The following is a 23,441-nucleotide window of genomic DNA, read 5'->3' on the forward strand; positions in this document are numbered from 1 at the left end:
TATATATATATATATATATATATATATATATATATATATATATATATATATATATATATATATATATATATATATATATATAAAAATTAAAAAGAAGAGAAGTGACATACAAATTGGGATAGAATTAAAAGAGAGACAAAAATTATTGGAAAGACCCGACGAAATAATGCCTTTGCAGAAAGAAAAAGAGGGACATCCAAAGGGATGGAGTTCCATAATAGAATTGACTGATATACAGGAGACCTCTGAGCTGCTGTAGAGGATCGTTTTGGTAAAATAAATCGTCGAGAAGAATTACGCAAAGAAGAAAAGTACCTACCTGAGCCTGTCCTTGAGAAAAACTGCTGCAGGGTCGGTGGAAGAGTACCTAGAAAAGCAGAATGCGCTAAATAAAGAGTACTTTTACCTATAATATGATCCAGCGGAGCTATTCCAGTATCATTATAAAGATCAGAGGAAGGTTAAAGCCGAGGGAGAAGAAAAGTAGCCTTCACTGCCCTATTTTGGGCTCTTTGAAGTGAGCAGAGAAGAGATTTATTAGTATTGCCCCAGACAGAGCAGCAATAAGAAAGGTAAGGATGAATAAAAGCATGATAAAGAGAAACCATAATATCAGGAGGAAGAAATGAATTAATCCGGAGCAACATTGAAGACTGGCGGAGGATTAAGGAACGGGTGTGAGTTATATGCGGTTTAAAAGAAAGAAAACAGTCAAGATACACACCAAGAAATTCACTTCTAAAGAATTTCTCTTTCAGAGAAGAACAAAATTACATAAACTGGAAAAAACATCATTTTTCTATTTCGTACAGTTTGAAAATATTAGAGACACTCCATAGTTTCAGGTGTAACGTTGATACAAAGCTATTTACTTTAGGGATAGAAAGAAAAGGAAGGAGGTGGTTTCCATCAAAAGCATTATAATATACAGAAAGAATTTTTGTCTTTAGTACTGGAGGAGTACTAATTTTAATACTCATCGAGTACTAAAATCCAGGAGTACTGGATTTTAGTACTTTAGCAATTGGTGTGTTCGTCAAATTCACATCAATATTGCTTAGATATTGCTTTAAAATATCTTTTAAAAAGAAATTGCTTCAGACAATTCTCTAGGAACCCAGCAAAATATAGGGAATTTTCAAAACTTTTGTGTTAACATCTGTTATTTAAGCACCAGGCAACTTTCACTCAAGAAAAGCAGTTTGCTCTCTCTTAATGCTCTGGACTATTTTCATGTATGATTGGGAGGCTATTTTACAACCTCTGTTATAGTTAAGATCCTTCAAACTAGCTTTTTTTATAATATAAACGTAGAAGATGAATAATATGAGTTGTATACGTTTCTTCCAGGAGCCTGTTAAAAGCATCAGTCGTCAGTCATTGCACCTGGTTGATACACCGCGTGGAAGCTGGGCAAGTTTTGATCTTCGCAATTCTGTAAATGACCCAGTGCTTCCAAATCTTTTGGAAAGACAACCTCCCGAAGCATTGGACCAAATGAATCAGTCAAAACGGGATGAACATAGATTGGTAATTTTTACATCGGATACATTATAAGCTGTTGAAATCCAACAAAGAATAGTCTTGAAACACCTGATAATTGGGAATATGTCAGAACAAATTATTTATACTGATGAGATTACTAACCCTGGTAAATTTCTAACTAGAAAATGTGGGGACAAGAAAATAGGAGCAAGAAGGAAGTACTTTTTGAATAGAACGCGTATTTTGTGCCCCAGTCTTGCTTATGCCCTTAAAAAGGGTTTAACCAATTTGAAGATTTTTGTGCAGAAAGATTTTCTTACCTTTTGTGCAAAAATAATGCTTTGAAAAATAAGCAACAAACTAATGTTGAAAAAAGTTTATCCTAAATTTCTTTCAACGTCGATGTAATGCATAACAAGGAAGCAGTTATTGATGAAACGCTCCCATGTTGCTTCTTGGTCTTACAAACAAAATAGTTGAATAACAAACTTCAGTATAAACGTCCTCCAACGTAGTGAAGTCATCACATCTTATTTTTACCTTTCCCCGAGTTAACCGCGGATTTTATTCTAGAAAACTTGCGTATGTATTTAAAAGACGCTTGGAGATATTTTCCCTGTTACTGCTTTATTCGAATAGGAGTTATTTGGTTGTTTGTTTGGGCTAAAGGTTTTCCTCAACATTTATTTACCTTGTGATTACTGTGAAATTGCCTTAATGAACTCTATAGAAGGTTTAAAACTCTTAGACAAAAGTTCAAAGCTCTTTTAAGGGGTCATATTAATACTATTTGATCAGTTTTAGGATTATTTTAGTGACTTGACTCCCCATATTCATCCAAAAGAAGTCAGAAAACTGCTTTAAAGATTCAATAGAAATTATGACTCCAGAAAAAGCTGAAAATAATTACCATTACAAATTCACACACTAAAAAACTTGCTTTGTATTTTCCTTTTGATTCAGTGGCTTATAAAACACTCCAATCTTCTTCTGTTTATTTTGATAAAATAGTTATGCTTCCTATTCAGACTGATCGCAAACCTGTCATTTTGCCCTAGTAGGAACTTTCAAATTTGTCCGAGTTTTCTCGTGCTGTTCCATAACTTTCTATGGAATAGCTTTCTATAACTTCCATAAAAAAAAAGAGGAAACCATCCCCATAATGGATTGTCTAGTCCTCCTATGACAGTTTCCTGCAATCTGAACAAAGTATTAAAAATATTTTTTTCCTTATCTTACGCCGGGCATCGACTTCGGAAAAACCTTGTTGGTTTTCACTCTGGGGTCGGATGCAGTCATGCTTATGATATATTTTCCTTCATTCTGTCACCTGCCATGGGTAATAATCAGGCTATTCACCCTTATACTCTTGATTTGTTCTACAGCGTTGGTTCTATTAACCATGATCAACTTTTAGATTTTCTGTTTTCTAAGGGAAAAATCTTTCTGTTATATTTCTATTGAACAATTTATGCTTATCTTTTCTCAAAATTAATGTTAAAGTTGAGTGTTAAAGCTTTTCTTAAATCTAAAGTAAAAATCTTTCTATTAAATCAAACAGTTCGGGGTAATGAACTATTTGAACTGTTTAGGAGCGAATATATAAAATATATATATCTCATCAAGTTTAGTCTTACCCATCAAATTTTACGAGCCTGAGAAAATATGCCTTATTTTAGAAAATAGGAGGAAACACCGAAAATCACACCATTCGATTCAGCGTATCAGAGAACCCTACTATAGAAGTTTTAAGCTCCTATCTACAAAAATATGGATTTTGTATTTTTTGCCAGAAGACAGATCATGGATGCGTTTTTTTTTTTTCAGGGATTATCGTATAGATCCAGTTGTCCTAGAATGATGTGGGAGGGCTCATACTAACGAAAATTAAAAGTTTAGTTCCTTTTTTAAGTGACCAAAAATTGGAGGGCACCCAGGCCCCCTCCCCAAAGTCATCGGATCAAAACTTTTAGATCGTTATTTTGTTTAATATAGTCGAAAAACCTGACAATTTGTCTTTCGGGGCAACTTAATCCCCTACAGTCCCCGGGGAAGGGGCTGCAAGTTACAAGCTTTGACCATTGTTTACATCTAGTAATATTAATTGGGAAATGTACAGACGTTTTCAGGGGGACTTTTTCGCGTTTAGGGGGAGGGGTCGGGGGTTATGTGGGAGGATCTTTCCATGGAGTAATTCATCATGAGAGGAGAGAATTTCCATGAAGGGGCCACAGGGTTTTCTAGTATTATTAAAAAAAAAAAAAAACAGTGAGAAAAAAAAAGTTTTTTTCATCTGGAAGTACGGAGCAGTATTAAAACTTAAACAAACAGAAATTATTGCGTGTATAAGGGGGCTCGTCCCCTCTACAATACCTCGCTCTTTACGCTAAAGTATTTCTAGTAATTTTAATTATTTATTCTATTCTACGGCCTTTGTGATTCAGAGGTCATTCTTAAAGAATTCAGACAAAATTCAAGCTTTAGTGTATAGAGCGAGGTATTAGCGAGGGGGTGAATTCCCTCATATACGTAATAAAAATATACAAATATAGAAGTTTGTTACGTAAGTTAATTTGTAAGTTAGGTATATTTATTACTAATAAAAACGTTCGTAAACAAAATAAAAGTTTTAGTTGCCTTTTTAAGCAACCAAAATTGGAGGGCAACTAGGCCTTTTCCCGCTTCCCTCTCTTTTTTTTTATCAAGATCATTTTATCAAAACTATGAGACAGTCATTTATTAAAAAAAAAAAATTAATATGCAAATCTCGTTTTAATTATTCGTGTGCGGTGAGCCGAAATCAAAACATGTATTAATTAAGAAACTTTCAGAAATTAAATAAAAAAACAAGTTATTTTTAACTGCAAGTAAGGAGCGAAACTGAAACTTAAAAGAACAGAAGTTATTTTGTGTTTGAAAGGGGTTGTCCCCTCCTCAAGGCCTCGCTCTTTATGCCAAAGTTTTTAATTTTTTTAGAAAGCAGAGTTGTGAGAAAGAATCAAACTTTAGCGCAATGAGTAATTTCTGTTCGTTTTAAGTTTTAATGTCGCTCCTAACTTGCAGTTAAAAAAAACATGTTTTTTTAATAATTTCTATTGGAGAATTGATATTGATCTTTTCTTAAAGTTAGTGGCTGTTTTTTTTATAGGCTAATGCTCTTTCGGAAAGGGATACATCCACCAAAGATAAATTTTGTTGTCTAGTTTTGTTCGAAATTGGAGTTTTTCAATGACGAAAAGTTTTGAATAAGAAATTAAAAATAAAGAAAAAAAGACAACTAAAACATACAAGGAATTATCATGAAAAGAGGAAAAAACGCTGTGCAATGAAGAAAAGATAATAAAAAAAGCGCTGAAGATCTAATATCTGAAAAAATATAATAATGGTTCTTCAAAAATTCCTAACAGCTTGTTATGGTGATTAAATTTGTCCCCCCTCCTCATATTTGTAATAATTTCTCTTTATTTTAACCTTTAATGCTGCTCCTTACTTTCAGCTGCAAAAACTTGCTTTGCATTTAATTTCTGATCGCTCTTAAATAATGCTTAGAATTCTGGCACCCCTCTAGTGAAAATTCCTTTCCCCCTTTAAAAGATCCTCTCATGTATTGGGCAAATTTTTTCAGGCTTGTAACTTTTGATGGGAACCACTAAATTTGATGAGTTTTACATATTTTGAATAAGCTAACTCTTTTGATGTATCTATTATTACCAAGACTCTGTTTCTTAGAGTTCTGTTAGTATTCAGCCGAATCGCTCCTTAGTGACAGTTCGTTACCACGAACTGTTTGACAAGTTATAGCAGACAAGTCTAGTCAAAATGAAAATAACAAAATGGAAAGACGTTGTGGTCTACGAAATTATACCGATTCTTCAATTATTAGTATGCCTCTGATAAATGTTTCTATGTTCTTTAATTTTTGTATCTAGCTCATGCCGATGAAGTCCTTGTTTTTACTAGAAGTAAAGATACAAAGTTTGCCCATTTAAATAATCGCTTCTCAATTTTTTTTTCAAAAAAAGCAATTAAACAAGCTATTGAAATTTTCTGGAATCAGCTCAACCATCATTTTCGGACAATTTTTGAGTTTTGCTCACCTGGCTCAAATTTTTTTTTTTTTTAAATACTAAAGGTCGTTTTTCCGAAAAACGATTATTTACCATAATTTTATATTTGATGCTCTTCAGTTAACATTTAAATGTACTTTATGCAATTACTATACTTTAGACTCTTCGTCTTCCTCACCCTAATATCTTCTAGTGATGATAATTTATAATATTGGAGTTCAAGATAGTTCTAATTTGGCTGCTATGCTGAGCCGAAGACTGTCGGTTAGTAATATCTTTTCAATTACTAGCTTTTCACGGTTTCCTTTTTTAAGAACGTAAACCGTTTCTTTCGTAGTTTGCGTATTTGTTTTCCATTCATCATTTCCTTTTCCTTTACTTAGCTACATACCTCATTGTTTTTGCTGATAAAAAGTATATATATATATATATATATATATATATATATATATATATATATGTGTGTTCTTGTGCATATATACTGGTTGCAACGTTTTCGTCAGTCGAGTGTCATGCCCTTCAGTCTTCAGATGCCATATCCCCAAAGGACACGGATACTCTTGTTTAGGAACATCTCTGAAATATTGATAAATGGAAGAATGTACATTGACAAGTGATTTAAAATAGTACTAAACATTGGAAACGTTGAGAATGGCGAAAAGTTAAAAATTATTTAGAACGGGTGAAAAGCTAGGAAAATCAATTGATATAGTTTTATATGATAGTAAAATTTAGTAGTAACAAAGAAGACCTAGAACTTAAGATCTTGAAGAAGAACTAGAAGAAAGAATCATCTATTTTGAACTAGGTTTTAACAAAATGTATTAAAGTTTTGCTAATCTTTAAACTATAGTTAACGAAACATTTTGGTTCTTTAGGACGCTATATTTTCTTTATTCCCAATGCAATCAGAGGAGGAGATGGTTGAAAGGCGTGTTGGGGCGGAACTGCCAAGTGATCCACCTGCACATCGTATTCTTGTCCGAGTTGGGGAGCTTAAGTATGTTTAATTATTGATTATTTACCTATGGCTACAGTGTACTGCTCACGGATTGGTTGCCTACTAGAGATTAGAGGGGTAGGATTCGAATTAAAAGCTTGTTTTATCACAGCCCAAAAAAGAAGAAAATAGACCCATACCATCACACCTTACTTTACAGTAAACTGTTTGCATTGAAAGCTGTGTAAATTTGCAGACACTAGTATGCTCAGCATAATTAATAAACATCAATTTTAATTTTGCCGAATTTATACGGATGAGTCTATTTAAAAAAAGTGAATGATATAGACTTAGTGTTTTCCTAAATATAATTAACCCCCAAATAAAGTATTAAAGGATTTATCATTAAATTTTATTCTTTTTGTATTTTAACTATTCACACATTGTCTGTCCATGAAGCCGGTGCTTTGTATTGCTCCAATCGGGGTCTAAGTTGTAGCGTTAAGGTGACCTGAAGTTAAGCCCGAGGAGTGTATCGCTCTTAGCCGAAGTAGCTTCGAGCTACAATTAGCACTCCTGCTCGTACATCTCTTACTAACTCTTACAGCAGAGTAGTAGCTACATTCCTCTTGTTTTCCTCTCTTTTTTTTTCATTTTGAGATTGATATGAATGTTTATTGTAATTTCTGGCTTTAATTTGGTGATTGTTGTTCAGGTTTCATTTGTTTATCCTTAGTAATTTCTATTTGCTTTTCTTTTTTTAACAAATGGGTCATAAAAACAAATGCAAAATAGGAATCCCCATATCGTATAAACAAAGCAAAACTGCACATAATACTAACAATATCAAAGTAGTTTCCGACGCATATTAGCGTGTTTGGGACGACCCAATAATTTTTTATTTGAATTTCTGTTTGTTTTGAAGCAAACCATTAAAGCAGACATAGAGGCCAGTGTTTTATGTTTTATAAGTTCTACAAGTTTTTGCATCAGATTTATAGGGAGTCATTTTTTTTTAATTTAAAGCATTTGTGATGTATCTTTTTTCTTAATGTTGCACAGACAGCAAAGCTGGGGTAAGTTTGATTTAAGTTTTTGGGTAATAGGAAAAATTTTCTCAAATAACATTTCCTTATTACGTAACGTAGCTGCTACCTTTTGTGAGATACTGCTAGGTCTAGATTACTTAATAAAAAGAAAAAAATGTAATCAAGTTCAGCATATCAGGCAACGCGTTAGTTGAGTTCTTAAGCCCCTATCTACAAAAATATGGAGTTTTCTTGAGAAGGATGGTAACGTTGCATGTTTATGTTTCTTTTTTCCTTAAGGGTGATGTTATGGCACCAGTGGTCCCAGAATATCGGGATTAGACTCAATTGAACAGACATTAAAAGTTTAAATTTTTTTTAAGATATAAAAAACACTGCTCCTCAGCAGAGTGACGTTTTCGACCATTTTCTGGCACAAAATAATAATTATGACCTGGAGAAGACCAAGATAGTATGAAGCGAAAATTCTAGAAATATTTTAAAGGGTCACTTTCTCCGAAGCTATTATTATTGTTGATTAAATACAAATTTAATATCAATATCAAATTTAACATAAACAATCATTTTAGTGTCCATGAAAGGTGATTGGGATAAAAATAGGGAATATTTGATGAAGCGTTTCAAATGAGTGCTTCTAGTTGCGGGAATGATCTTCAACGGAAACATTAGTTTTTAAAAATCGAAGCATTGTGATAAAATATTGACATTCAGTGTTAAGAACGGGATATCTCTTAAATTTATAAAAATTCAATTCTGTTTTAAATAGCAAATATAATTAAGCGAGCCCTTTTTCGAAACATCACTATGATGAGTTTCAAATTGTGTGAAGGGTTGAAAGGGAAGTAGACATCTCGTATTTAAATAACGCTAAATCTATTAGAAAACTAAACAGAAAAACAAATGAAACTAAAGAGTAATATCAAATCCTAAAGTAAACAGAAGTTTTCGATTGTGAGACTACTGCCTCCCCCTTCCTCCAACACCTCTTTCTTCATGTGTAAGTTTCACTTTTCTTTGCAGTACTTCTAGAAAGCTGTTAATACAAGGGCAATGAATTTAATATAATGAATGGAATAGAATGGGTTAGGATGCGTGTTTACTTTCAACGATAATATCATAAGTTCAAATTAATTGAAAGGCAATCGATAAGTGAAATGCTTGTAATTTTCAGCTTTCAATATTTTTTACACTATAAAATCTTTTAGAAAAATTTTTGGTAAAGTTTTAGTATAAAAAGAAGAGAGTTGTTGGGAGGAGGTTGTCCTTTTATGTTCAGGATAATTTCCGTTCGTTATATGGTTTTAGTATCATCCTTTACTTTTATAAAAAAAAACTTATGTTCTGTTAGCTCTGTTTGTGTGCTGAGAGCAACAGCGACAGGCTTGTTGCAAAATTACTAGTTTTAGAGGGAACATATACCTTAAAGCTGTTAATTCTATTATTTCTAGATTATTAACTGATGGGGAAATAGAGCCAATATTTGCATCAATGGCACTATATGATGTAAAGGAGAAGAAAAAAGTTTCCGAAAACTTCTATTTTGATATGAATTCAACTCAGATTCACCAGATGCTGACATCACATGTTCCTTATCAGGATATATCTACTATGAGTCGCTCTTGCATTTTTAATGTCTCCAATTCGTCCACAAATGATCTGTTTATTGTTATTAAGCTTGAGAAAGTACTTCAAGGTGACATTAACGAATGCATTGAGCATTATTTAAAGGATGACAAGGTAAAAAAAAAATTTGGTTAAATTTACTACTGGAGTTACCATAACGACAAAAAAGAAAAGAAAAACTATCCAAATAATCTACTATACTCCTTGACACACCTCAAACAACAAATAACTTAACTCGTAATTAGTTGTAACAAGTAACAAGTTGTTTATTTTATGTGTGTACTGCATATGTTTTAGGATCAACTATGCCACCATATCATATAGCCTTTGAACATGAGAGGCTGTAGGACTTGCTTTTTCATAGTTTTGAATAAAGTAACTATTCCAGAATTCTAGCTTGATAGCACTTACGCTAGTCAGGGTTAAACCGTAGTTTTGCTCAGCAAAATGGTAAAAGCGATCTCTTTTGCTGCGTTGTGAAATCTTTTGTCGCTGAAAGGGCAGTAAGTTTTGAGTTTCTGCTCAAATAAGCCCTTTCTTAGCGTTTTATAATGAGTCCCTCGAAAAGATCGCGAGAAAAACAAGCTATTACATATTAACCTTGTATCAGTTATGGCTTATAATTTAAGAATTTTGGCTTTTTTGAACTAATTGTTTTTACTGATTTTCTGTCTTCTTTGTAATATTAAATTAGACCCACGTTGCCCGAGCAACGTGAAGTGTTGCGGCAACCTTTGCATTGCTTTGGTTTTGTTTCTTTGCATTCGGTTAAACGCTGAAGTTGTCAGCCTATCGAAGCTTTGAAAACGTTATGCTCAAAGAAGAACGCGATCAGTAATCACATGATCAAAGGCTATTCCTTAGCGTTGAAAAAACAACAATAACAAAAGAACATCAAAAGAAGGGACTAAATTAACTTTGCAGCCAGTTGAACTTTATCCTTTTCAATCGTAGACATTGTGACGAATGAAAGCTTAGAACAATATCTTATATAATCCAGTTGGTATTATAAAGCTATCTGTAACTTTTCAGGATCAAAATACCATAAATGACACTATTAATTATGAAGAAAATACTAAGACATATATTTTATCAGCTCATCACGAGCTATCCTTAATACCGAAGGAAGGGACTAATTTGACTTTGCAGCCAGTTGAATGTTATTCTTATCAATCGTAGACATCGTGACGGATGAAAACTTGAAACAGTATCTTATATGATCTAGTTGATATTATACAGCTATCCTTAACTTTTCAGGATCAAAATACCATAGATGACACTCTATTAATTATTACGAAACTGCTTTGTTGTTTTACGTTATCGTTTATACCTGTTGCGTAAACGCTTAATTCTAGGTTACAGTGAGTATGGGTAAGCTACACCAACTAGCAAAAGTTACAAACCCCTCTTCACCGAAGATGATTGTAGCCTAACAGATGATTATTACTTACAAGTCCCCTACATGTCTTACCACTGCAACCAACTCGGTATTACCATCAAATACACTGGAAACAAATAATAGGTACACCAAATAGCAAAATTTGCAAACCCCTCATTGCCGAAGATGATTATGAGCTAACAGCCGACCTTTCCTTACAAGTCCTCTACATGTCTCACAATTGGTTTCGGCCTATTTTTGGTTTCAGTGTGTACTTTACTACTGAAGTTGTCAACCCCTTGAAATTCTCAAACTGGTATATCTCATGAAGGAATTTTTGTACCAAAAAATGGATGACATATACTTTGGTCAGCTCATCACGAGCTATAATACCAAAAGAAGGGACTAAATTGACTTTGCAGCCAGTTGAACTTTATCCTTTTCAATCGTAGACATTGTGACAGATCAAGACTTGGAACAATATCTTATAAAATCTAGTTGGTATTATAAAGCTATCCGAAACTTTTCAGGATCAAAACACCATAGATGAAACGTTATTAATTATTACGAAACTGCCTCATTGTTTCACGTTATCGCTTGTACCCGTTGCGTAAACACTTAATTCTATGTTACAGTGAGGTACACCAACTAGTAAAAGTTACAAACCCCTCAGCGCTTTTGTTGCTTTACGTTATCATTTATACCCGTTGCGTAAACACCTAATTCTAGGTTACAGTGAGTATGGATAGGCTACACCAACTAGCAAAAGTTACAAACCCCTGTTCACTGAAGATGATTGTACCCTAACAGGCGATTGTTACTTACAAGTCCCCTTCATGTCTTCCCACTGGAACCAAATTGGTCTTACCATCAAATACACAAAGTTGCCAAAGTTGCAAACCCCTTATTGCCGAAGATAATTATGGTCTGACAACCGACTGTTGTTTACAAGTCCTCTACTTGTCTCACAATTGGTATCGGCCTATTTTTGGTTTCAGTGTGTACCCTACTACTGAAGTTGTCAACCCCTTGAAACTTCCAAACTAGTATATCTCATGAAGGAATTTTTGTACCAAAAATGGATGACATATACTTTGATCAGCTCATCAAGAGCTATTGATTGCCGTCGAAAAAAAACTTATCTGTCTTACTTTAAAAGTTGATTTTTGTTTTGTCGTAGGCCTACTTTCTAACGTCACCACTTAGAAATTAGCAAAGGATAAGCTCCAAGTTCTCTAGCAATGACAGAACTTTTAAAGTTTAAGAGGTACATCTGATAACATTTCTCTACCTCAATCCCAAGTCCGAAAAAACAAATGATAAACCCAGCCAAAATCACGAACAGAAATGGGTAGAAACAATAGATAGCAGCACTTTCGGACCCGTGGGATAATGCCGCTTTTTGCTTCTGTCAATTTTTCTATTTATCACTCAAAGAAGATATATTGGCTGTGGGGCCGGGTAACTGCCACATATATTTAACACTTATAGATTTTAGTCCATCTTCAATTTGAAAGGGGTGCCAGCCTGCTTGTCTGCTAGAACGGAGCTTTCCACTCGAAAGCAGAAACAAGGTTTGATGAAACAAAAGCTTGGCTGCACAACTTCAGATACTCCTCTCTCTGACATAGGCTATATAACTCTACTTCACTTCGCACACCGTAGGCTCTGGCTCGTGGACAAACAAAAACCATCCTTTTTTGCCCCAGGCAAGAGTTCTGTGGAGCTTTCCAAAATGTAATGCCATAGTCATCAATCTGGCCTGAGGTTCACACTCTCCGTAAAAACCGCACAGGTTAGACCATTACCAGTTTCCAGGAATAAGCCGAGATCGGTGGCATGGGGAAAAAAAACACAAAAAACGGAACAAAAGTAAAGTGTTGGTCTCGCAACACAAATGACTCTTATTCTTGGCGTTTCATGGATTTTATGTTCTTTAGAACCATCGAGAAAAAGCCAAAGGTGCGGCCGTGACATGCTGTGAAAGACTTGGAAAGTATCGAATGCCATTTGCTTGGACTGGAATTTATCTTCAAACTGTCCTTGGGGCGACCAACGTTGACCGAGATGATACTTTTGGGGAACTAGAGGCACGCACCTCCGGTAGTCTAGGTAAAAATGCTTGTTTTTAGGACTTATATATTACAGAATTTATATTAAGATTCGTTACACCATCATATTTCTCTCATTACTAGTGACCACAACCTAAATTTGCCAAATATACGAGATAAGACATAGTAAAAAAAAGAAACTTGTTTTTCTGTTAAAATAATAAATCCTGATTCAACCGAAAAACTTGGAATGTTTGCGAAAATATTATCTGTTTGTGTCTCTAATCTTCCCGTTTTACATTAAGTTGTTAAAATTTTCTCTTCGTATGCGAATTTCCCTCCAATTTCTGTGTCAACCTCTTCAAAATTAACATTTGTATTTTAATTTCGAATTTTTTGGTAATTTGTTCGATTTACTGTAGAATTAAGTAGAGCTCTTATTATTGTTAGTGTTTTAGTGTATGTGTTTCTGATTCTTCTACGTGAATATCAACCATCCAAGCATTTTTTAAAGCCTTTTCTGTAATTTCTTTTCTCGAGAATGATTTGTTGTTAGTTTTTTGTGCGATTTTTCGGATAGTTTCTCCTCTCATTATTATTGACCACAACCTAAATTTGCTAAATATATGAAATAAGACTTAGTAAAAAACGATTTTTTTTCTGGCAAAATAATAAATGGTGCTTTAACCAAAAAATGTGGAATGTTTGCGAAAATTTTATCTGTTTGTGTCTCTGATCCCCCAATTTTGCGTAAAATTTTTAAAATTTGTCGTTGTATGCGAATTTCCCTCCGATTTTTGTGTCAACTTCTTCAAAATTTACAGTTTTGTTTTAATGTCTAGTTTTCTGGTAATTTGGTTCCATTTAGAATTAAGAAGAGCTCTTATTATTGTTAGTTTTTTATGGCACTTGGTATTTACCAAGTGATATATAGCGATCGCAAATTCTGTCGGTCTTTCTGTCCCGGTTTTGCTAGTTTAGGCACTTCCAGATACGTGAGGAGGATGAAATTTGGCAGGCGTATCAGGGACCAGACCAGGTTAAATAGAAATAGTCGTTTCCCTGATTCGACCATCTGGGGAGGAGTGGAGGGACGGTTAATTCGGAAAGATTAGAAAAAATGAAGTATTTTTATCTTACGAACGGGTGATTGGATCTTAATGAAATGTGATATTTAGAAGGATATCGTGTCTCAGAGCTTTGATTTTAAATCTCGACTGGATCCGGTGACATTGGGGGGTGTTGGAGGGGGAAACCTAAAACCTTGGAAAACGCTTAGAGTGGAGGGATCGGGATGAAAATTGGTGGGAAAAATAAGCACAAGCTCTAGATAAGTGATTGACATAACTGAAACGCATTTTCTCTCTTTGAAGAAGTTAGGGGGGGGGGGCTAATTCTGAAAAATTGGAAAAATGAGGTATTTTTAACTTATGATGTAGTAATGGAATGTTAATGAAATTTCATATTTAGAAGGACCTAGTAACTCAGATGTGTTATTATAAATCCCGACCGGGTCCAGAGTCATGGGGGGGGGGGTGGCGGAAATCTTGGAAAACGCTTATAGTGGAGAGATCAGGATGAAACTTGGTAGTAAGAATAAGCACAAGTCCAAGATATGTTACTGATATAACTGGAATGGATCTGCTCTCTTTGGGGGAGTTGGGGGGGGGGGGCAATTCGGAAAATTTTTAAAAATGAAGTATTTGTTACTTACGAACAGGTGATAAGATCTTAATGAAATTTGACATTTAGAAGGATCTTGGGCTTCAGAGCTGTTATTTTAAATCCCAAACAGTTCCGGTGATATTGGGGGTAGTGGGAGGGGGAAACCGGAAATCTTGGAAAACGTGAAAATTGAGATATCTTTATCTTACGAATGGGTGATCGGATCTTATTGAAACTTATAATATAAACTTATATATAACTTATATATATATATATATATATATATATATATATATATATATATATATATATATATATATATATATATATACTTATATATAAAGAAACTTATATATAAAGATCTTATGTCTCAGATGATCTATTTTCAATTTGAATCGGATCCGGGGACAAAAGGGGCTGAAGGGGGAAAAAGAAATCTTGGAAACTGGAAATCTTGAAAAATGCTTACATAAGATAAGATAATATTTATCTTCAAAAGACTATCACCAGCTCTATAGAGCCGAATTCGCTTTATATGTCAGTAAAAGCTAAGAAAAACAATTTCAAAACAGTACATTAAGTCAAACACTTAAAATTAAAAAGAAATTAAAAAAGTAAAATCATCAAAGATAAAGGGCAAATCAGTAAACTTAACAATTAAATTATAAAAACATTGGAGTAAATCAAAAAAATAAAAACGGCAATAGAGGAAAAGGGGAATTTGGCAAGTACATAATCATGAATTATTATTAAGGTGTTCCAGAATAAAGGGTATAAAACTTTTACGATACCTCACTGTAACAGCATCGATCGGAGAGTAAGTTGGGATTGCTAAGGAGGCTGACCGGGGAAGTCGGAGTCTAATGGGATTGTGAAAATCAGGGAGTAAGTACTCAGTACGGGGATTGGAAATGACTGATTTAGTGAAAAGCAGGCAAATTTTTTCCCTCCTTTCTTTTAAGGTGGTAATGCGTGCAGCTTTAAGGGGGAAGGAGTATGGAATTTTGCCTTCTTTGTAAACGCTTTTGGACCGACTCGATTTTGTCACCAAGTTCATTTGAAAGTTGCGAATGCCAGACCGGACATGCATATTCCAATAACGGCCTGATAAAGGAAAAGTAAACACGGAGGGAATGTATCTTAGGACAATTAAATTTGTTTAGCAGCTTAAAAATGGATTGTGAAACATTTGCTTGTTTAACAATGTTGGTAACATGCGTGTCCCACTTAAGATCATGAGAAATTGTGACACCAAGAAGCTTAACATGTTTCACTAGCATTTCGGGTGGGTTCGGGTCGCAAAAAGCAGGAGTAGATTTCAAGAAGTTGATCGTCATTATGTGTGATTTAGTGGGATTTACTGTCATATTTAGATTCTTAGATTCATCCGAACAGTGGATTAGAATTTCAACGGGGTTACTTTTAATATTCCTATGACATACTTCAAGGATCGACAAGTCATCCATATGTTTCCAAAATATCGAGAGTGGAGAGATCGGTTTGAAACTTGATGGGAAGAATAAGCACAAGTTCTAGATACGTGATTGATATAATTGAAACGGATCTGCTCTCTTTTGGAGAGTTGGGGGGATTTCCATTCCTTTGGCGAGTTCGGGGCTTCTGGACGTGCTAGGACGATGAAAATTGGTTGGCGTGTCAGGGACCTTTACAAAATGACTTGATAAAGTCGCTATCCCTGAATCGACCATCTGGGGGGCTGAAGGGAAAGGACAAATTAGAAAAAATGAGGCATTTTTAACTCACGAGCTGGTGATCAGATCTTAATGAATTTTGATATTTAGAAGGACCTCGTGTCTCAGAGCTCTTATTTTAAATTCTGACCGGCATTAAGCCTCTTATTTTCCTTTTAAATTAATCTATTGATTCTCATAATTATGCTACTGCTCATACCTTATGAGCTCTTGGCTCTTCCGACGTCGTCACAAGTGCCAAATGAACTCTTATCTCTTGTGTATGTGTTTCCGATTCTTTTACGTCGATATCAATTATCCAAGTATTTTTAAAGCCTTTTCTGTAATTTCTTTTCTTGAGAATGATTTGCTATTTTTTTTTGCGATGTTATGGATAATTTCTCCCCAACCGTTACAGGTTTTGTCTCATAAAAATTTTCGCTACGTTTCTAAATGAACTTTTATAATCTTAAGTACAAAAACGCAATCACAATTTTCCTTTCGCTCATAGCTGCCACACCATGCAACGCTGGGCATTCAGCGACTCTGAGGACTATATTTACAGCTGTGTATACTATGTTTTATATTTCAACTGAGACCTTTATGTTTTCACTACTTAAGGTTTCCCATTTTTTTCCAGACAGACAAGACTTCATATTAAAAACAGAAGAAAAGAATACCTAGAAGAATAGCATTGCCCTTTACTAAAGGCTCGCAGAGCTTTAACTTCAGAGTGCATATTGTAATCACCAACTCATTATCTGTAGAAACAAATCTTCTACTTAGTGGGACACAGGAACCCAAATGGAGCCTGTGAAACACAGGCAAATTTAAAACTTCTCACTAGCACTAGTATAGCTAGACATTTTATGTATAAACATGAAAAACTGACTAAAATTTGCTTTAACACAATGTAGACTATGAAACATATAATGTAAGTAGGAGACAATCTAAAATTAACTAAAAGACAATTTTGGAATTACAACATGAATAAACTACGAAACAATAGATTCCCTCGTAGATAAACTGGTCTCAAATCATGTAATGTGAGCATCATCAATCCAATACTCATTAAAACGTTGTTAATGCTCGTAACTTAGGTTTTTAATGCACACATATCGAACATGGTATTTGATGGTGTCTGAAAAGTGTGTTCGATCCTGATGAATTCATTAGGATTTAGATAGTCGGATGAAACAGCAAGTAGATAGATAGATAAACTTTTATTTTCACCAAAATTTTCATGGCACTGCCAAATTTCTTTGGTTAGTCACATTAATAAGCGACGCAAAAACAAAAAAACAAAGAAAACAAAGCACTAATCAATCCTCCTGACTTTTGTTATACATTTTTACAAAACTAGGTATAAAACCCTTCGCTAACCGCTGGTGGGCACAGCGTACCGGTTGAAGTTTCTCAACAGCACTGCAACCCTGGACGGGAGTCGTTTTGTTGTGGATTGAGGGGGGAAAAGGATTTTTTTGGATTGGTTCCAAAATCCATGCTGAGTTTCTCTTCTTTTTTTCCAGATTTTGTATTTTAAACTTTGTCAACAGCTCTTCATACAACATTTCTGCCTCCTTTGAAACTATCATTAGAGCTCTTTTCTGAACTCTTTCGAGCCTGGCGCTTACAGGAGCCGCATATTCCAGAATTAGGCGAATAAAAGATGTAAAACGGGGAATACCCGGTTTTCCATATCTATGGGAAAACTGAAGAAGTTGAAATGCAATTAAAAATTTGTGTTAGTGGCCTAGTCAATTTGTCAAGAAATGCTTTTATAAGTTCAATTGGAATATCTATGGGAGTTATACTAGGTCGTTTAATTTTCTGTAGTTTACTAAAAACGTAATCCTCAGAAATAGTAGGTAAAGGTATGTCATTTATCATTTAACTGGTTAGCAAGTGTTTAAATTAACACCACTTGGGGATTTTCCACAAATTTGTTTTATTTCCTTATACCACATACTAGGCTTCGATTCAAAAAGGCTATCAATTTATTTTGGTAATACTCAGCTGCAGCTCTTCTTGTCATTTAAGTACTTTGTTGCGGAGCATATTAGCATTTCCTATTTTCCCTTCTTTTCTCTGTTAAATCTTATACTGAAAAAAATCTTTAATTTCTTAGGTTATGTAAGGACGATCTGTGTTGCACCACTTGGAAGTTTTCTCAGGGAAGCATTCTTCATATTTGTTTCTTAATTTGTTTTGCAGAAATTACCTTTTTCATCGGAGGACTCTAAAATTGTAACCTCATCCCAGAACTCGAGTGTAATCCCATTTCTAAATTTTAATAGACCCCTCTCCGAAAGAGGTCGGTAGAAAACTCTCTAAACTAATATTTTACTTTATACATAGGTAGTGGAGCCCACTTTATAATGTAGTGGTTGCTACCACCAAGGGTAGGTAGGTCTTGAGGTTCATTATAATATTCTGACAAATTTGTGCAAATTATGTTGAGTTTAGTATAATCTTTAGTAGTCCGAAACTTTACCATCTGCTTGAGTCCTTGACTTCTGAGGAAGCTTTCAATTCTTAGATCGTTCTTATCACCAGTCACGCAAATTCCAACATTCGGGTACTTAGATGTAGTAAAATCAACCAAAAAATCTAACTTTTCATTAAACACCTTATTTTGGAAAGATGCCATACTGTGTAAGCTATAAAACACTCCAATGAAAATATCAGTTACAGATCTCGAAAACTTTTTTGGTCGAATTATAATCTAAATCATTTCATCATCATCATTAATATGGGGAATCTGTAGAAGCCGTGGCGCCAACTGCTCACATACGAAACACTACACAGCCACCTTTCTTACCTAACAGATGATTCTGATGTCTTAGTTGAATAAATTGTTTGTAACCTTGTTTTGTAATATGTTCAGAATTTTGTTTATATACTTGTGTAACTGTAATAATATCAGCTCCGGTTACTTGAACACAGCCTTCAAGTTCATCCATTTTAACAACGTTGAGACTTTCCGCATCGAAAGTTAAAAAAGAAGGAAAATGAAAATGTGATTGAGGGACTTCTTTTTCAATAACTTTACGTTTATATACTTTTCTCGGTTTTAGGAAGGTCTGTTTTGGCGGGAGAAAGACTTTAGGCTCTTCTAGTTCAATAATTAGGCTATCTGATTCATCATGAAGGGTTCCAAAACGGTTACAAGACGGAAACGGTGACAAGGGAGCAGAAAATATATTGGCTTCCGCCTCACTATTTGAAGTTTTGGAAACTGAGCATGGAGCTAATACGCGTGGATCGTTTGGCTAGTAGCTCCGTATATATCAATGGATTTTATTACGAAAGCTATGTAAGAAGCCATACTTGATTCAAAATAGAGAAAAAGCAGTGTGTAGACGCAATGTTTTTGATATATGGAAATGTCGGTTTTCCTTAGAATATAGTCAAGCTTTCGCAAAACTATCAAGACTTCACAAAAGATGCAACTGAGCGTGAATCAGAAGAAAAATTTTGAGATAGCCATTTGTTCAAAAATAGTTCAAAGATCAAATAATTAGGCCTTTGGGGCTGACAATACCCTCTAGAGTCCGGGGGTTAGGTTGGTAAGTTATGCCCCGTGGACGTATAAGGTTTTTACGGAAGTGGTGTTCGTGTGAACTTTTTGAAACAGGCTCATTTGATTGGAAATCTATAGTTCTAGTCCCTTTTTAAGAGTCAGAAGTGATGTTGGGCAGCTAGCCTCCCCCTTCCCTAACATTTCCCCCCCCCCCAAAATTATGAAATAACCATTTAATTACGAATAGTCCAAAGAGCATATAACAATGTCTCCAGGGTGGACACATCCCTCCAAAGCCGAGGGGCAAGGGTTGAAGGTTATCTCCCGGGACACGTAAAGTTTTTATGGAACAGGTCGTCCTGAAATCTTTGGATCGGATATGGTTCATTCATTGGAACTTGGAAGTTCTAGTGCCCTTTTAAAATTCAAAATGAATGAAGGACTCCATGTACAGTGTTTGCAATATTGATTTATGTATTGGCTCCATTTACAATATTGAGGAGAAATTTGGACGAAATCAAAGACGGTGTGTGCATGTACATTGCCAAAAAAGTATCTCAAAAATTGATTCGGGTATCAAGTTGGAAGAGAATCATTAAAGGTGAAGATCATATGACCAAAAAACAATAAGTACAAGTTACTACTAATACTGATGTCAGTTCTACATTTACTTTCACTGCTACTGCTTCAATTACTACTTCTGTTCCAACTACTTGTATGTCTTTTGGGGCATCATGAGGGGATGTCCAACTGCCCGAAAGTCGACATGTACATGCTATTACCCTTATTAATACTGCTACTACTACTTCTTCTGCTTTCACCACTACTACTATGCTACTAGTACTATTAAGGCTAAGTGCATGAAGATGGAAATTTGAGAAAATATTGAGAAGAAGCTTGAACTAAATCAAGACACTAGGTGCGTGGAGATTGTCTAAAGTTCGTAGTGTCACTGCTAGAATCAGTTTGGTGCGTGAAGTTGAAACTGACAGGGCTTGGTTTGGGGGATGTTGAACTAACCAAAAAAAAAATTTGCATCCCTATGCTTCTGATTCTACTCATATTGCTACTACTGCTACTTTTATTACTACCTCTTCTACTACTACCATTAAAGATGAGGCTGCTACTATTAGTTTTATTGCTACTACCGCTACTGCTGCTACCAAAACTAAGATTATTAAGGTGAGAAATTTGGAAAATATTGAAGCTCTATGGACCTAAATTGAAAATATTATTTCATACAGATTGTTTAGAGGAAGTATCAGAAATGCCTCAGGAACAGTCGATGGTATTAAATTAAAACTTTCAGCATATATTCAAGGGCATATTGAGGAAACCAAAGGTGCTATGTTCATGCTCCTACAAATGCTACAACTAATACCACTGCACAAGCTAAGAGTATTAGGGTGAAGCTTTGAAGTTTTATTTAGGTCGACGTTGAACTAAAACGAACTATAAGCATTTAGATTTTCAAAAAGGTGACCAAACAAAAACTAAGAAACAGCTTACATAACTATGTTAGGCCTTTAAGAGTAAGTTCTGGCGTATTTTGAACTAGCCAGAAGGCACTATGTCTATACTTTTGATACTACTATTACAGTTACTGTAACTAATGATGCTAATTGTATTAAGGTGAAATTCTTAATGAATGTTTAGGGGAGTTTCAGTTAAACGAAATAAAAAAATGCATGCAAGTTTTCAAAGGGGCATATAAGCAATATCATTGGCTGCGTCGCTCTATTATAGCTACGAATATAATTGAAACTTTCAAAAGAGATAATTTCATTGAAAATTACAAGTTCTAGTGCCTTTTTTAAGAGTAGGGAGAGGTCGGAGGATAGGCAGGCCTTCTCCCAAGCCCATTCATTTTTCAAACACATTTAGTCCAAATTTTTAGTCAACCGTTTTGTTCAGTATAATAGAACGGTTCAGTAATTATGTCTCTATCGATATTGAGTATATCAACCCCCCTACAGTGATGTAATTGTCCCATTATGCTTTAAAACTAAATCAAATGGCACTGTGTGTATGTTTGCCAATAAGACACTTCAGCTGTATATCGAGAACGACTGGGGTATTAAGCTGAAACTTTCAGGACTACTGCTATTACTACTCCTGCTCTTACAATTTAAATAAATGGAAAGAGTGTAAGTGTATCCAGGCTCCCAAAGAGCATAGACAGAATCTTTTGAGAATGATATTCATGATTTTTTTAAAACTAACTCGTTTTATCACCCTTATTTTACTCAAAATTCGGAGGATTTGACTCACGAGAGAAGAAATACAACGAGAGCAGGATTTGTTCTCAGGAACATAGGTGTCAGTGTCTGGAATGACCTTCCAGAATTGGTCAGAGCGGCAATAAGTCTGGCATCATTCAAGAGAATGGTTAAAATCCATTTTTTAAAAAGGAGAGAAGTGTGATAAGAGGAAAGAGTATTTATTTATTTAGTATTTAATATTAATTATTTAGTTTTTTTACCCCCCCCCCCCCCAAGGATTTTTTTTTCTTCAAAATCATTTGAGGAAATGATTTAGCGGATCATGGTGGTTAGAATTGCGGCCACAGTCAGGACTCTTCTGTCTTCAGAGTGGCCGTTAATGGTAAATTCTTTGTTTAATTTATACGTTTTGGATGAAAATAAAAAATGTCTATGTCTATGTCTAAAAGTCTTATTTTTGCAGCTCAACTTTTTCGAAGCTATAAAATTATATTAGGCAATACTATTTTTGTCAGAATTAAAAGGTGTTAAAAATTTTCTCCAACATTCCAATAGCAGGCCAAACTATGGATATTAAACGGCTTTTTTAGAAAAAAGCCGAAAAGATATTAAGCGATTTTTGTTTTTGTTTTTTCATGAAAAATGCTGTGTCAATAAAAAGGAAATTGTTTTGTGAAAAAATACCTGAATGTCATTTGGTTTTGAAACGTTTTCTCTGTAAAATTTTAATAAATATTAAATGGCCGAGAATTTTAGGAAGGAATATCAATAGATAGCAAATTGTTAATCTGTATTGTGTTAGATCTTCACAGTAATTAAATAAAAAAAAACTTGGCAAAGGAAAGTCAAGAGCTCTATTAAAACAAAAATGAGCTTAAATAAAGTAAAATAATCTTCCGAGGACAAAAGTTTCCCAAATTATCATCAATAAAAAAATTAAACCCAAAACGAACTGAAATTCAAGTAAATAACCGAGTCAAACTGAAAACGAGTAAAAATTAACATGAACAGGGCTGACAACCTTCAAGCCATCTCAAGACCGGAACATCATTTGCACTTTTCTGAAAACAAAATAAAATTTAATTTTACTTTTTTGGCTATAACAAATAAATAATTAATAAAACTTTAAGGAATAAATATCAATATAAGTATATATAAAACTGACAACCCACGGTCATTTGTTTGGCTTTGGAAGGGGCAACAAGCCCCCTTATAGTGCCTTTTCTCCAAAGTCGTCTGATCAAAATTCTGATATAGCCATTTTGTTCAGTATAGTTGAAAGGTACAATACCTATATCTCCGGAGATATCATGACGTATGAAATCAAGAAAGGAAAGGATATAATAAACGAAAAATAAAATCAAATAGGTGAGAAAACGATGATTTTTGCAGCCTGAATCTGATGGTACGCTGAATCTGATGATGTGATTTTTGTTAAGATTCTATGATTTATAGGGGGTGTTTTCCCCTATTTTCTAAAATAAGGCAAATTGTCTCAGGCTCATAACCACTGATGGGTTGGACTAAACTTGATGAAACTTCTATATTTAAAATCAGCGTGAAAATGCGATTCTTTTGACGAAACTATTGGTATCATTATTCCATTTTTTAAAGTTTTGGTTATTATTGAGTTGGGTTGCTCCTTCCTATAGTTTGTTACCACGATTTATGTGATATATTTACAGAAGGCACTCTCGCGGAGAGATAAAGCTTTTATTTTCTAAAACAGACAAGTCATCTTTATCCA

The 23,441-nt window shown here is 34.5% G+C and overlaps 1 protein-coding gene across 2 annotated transcripts in view; it reads left to right on the plus strand.

The window, feature by feature from the left end:
- Nucleotides 1–23,441, plus strand: part of LOC136035374 (dedicator of cytokinesis protein 7-like) — a 189,909-nt gene that overhangs the window by 24,292 nt on the left and 142,176 nt on the right. For both annotated transcript variants that reach the window (XM_065717138.1, XM_065717139.1), the window contains exons 6-9: nucleotides 1,351–1,530; nucleotides 6,431–6,552; nucleotides 8,990–9,278; nucleotides 12,483–12,654. In XM_065717138.1, coding sequence (XP_065573210.1) covers nucleotides 1,351–1,530; nucleotides 6,431–6,552; nucleotides 8,990–9,278; nucleotides 12,483–12,654 — 763 coding nt within the window. The remainder of the gene's footprint in view (nucleotides 1–1,350; nucleotides 1,531–6,430; nucleotides 6,553–8,989; nucleotides 9,279–12,482; nucleotides 12,655–23,441) is intronic.

The sequence above is a fragment of the Artemia franciscana genome, chromosome 14 (assembly GCF_032884065.1).
Source record: "Artemia franciscana chromosome 14, ASM3288406v1, whole genome shotgun sequence".
In the NCBI taxonomy this organism is placed as follows: Eukaryota; Metazoa; Arthropoda; class Branchiopoda; order Anostraca; family Artemiidae; genus Artemia; species Artemia franciscana.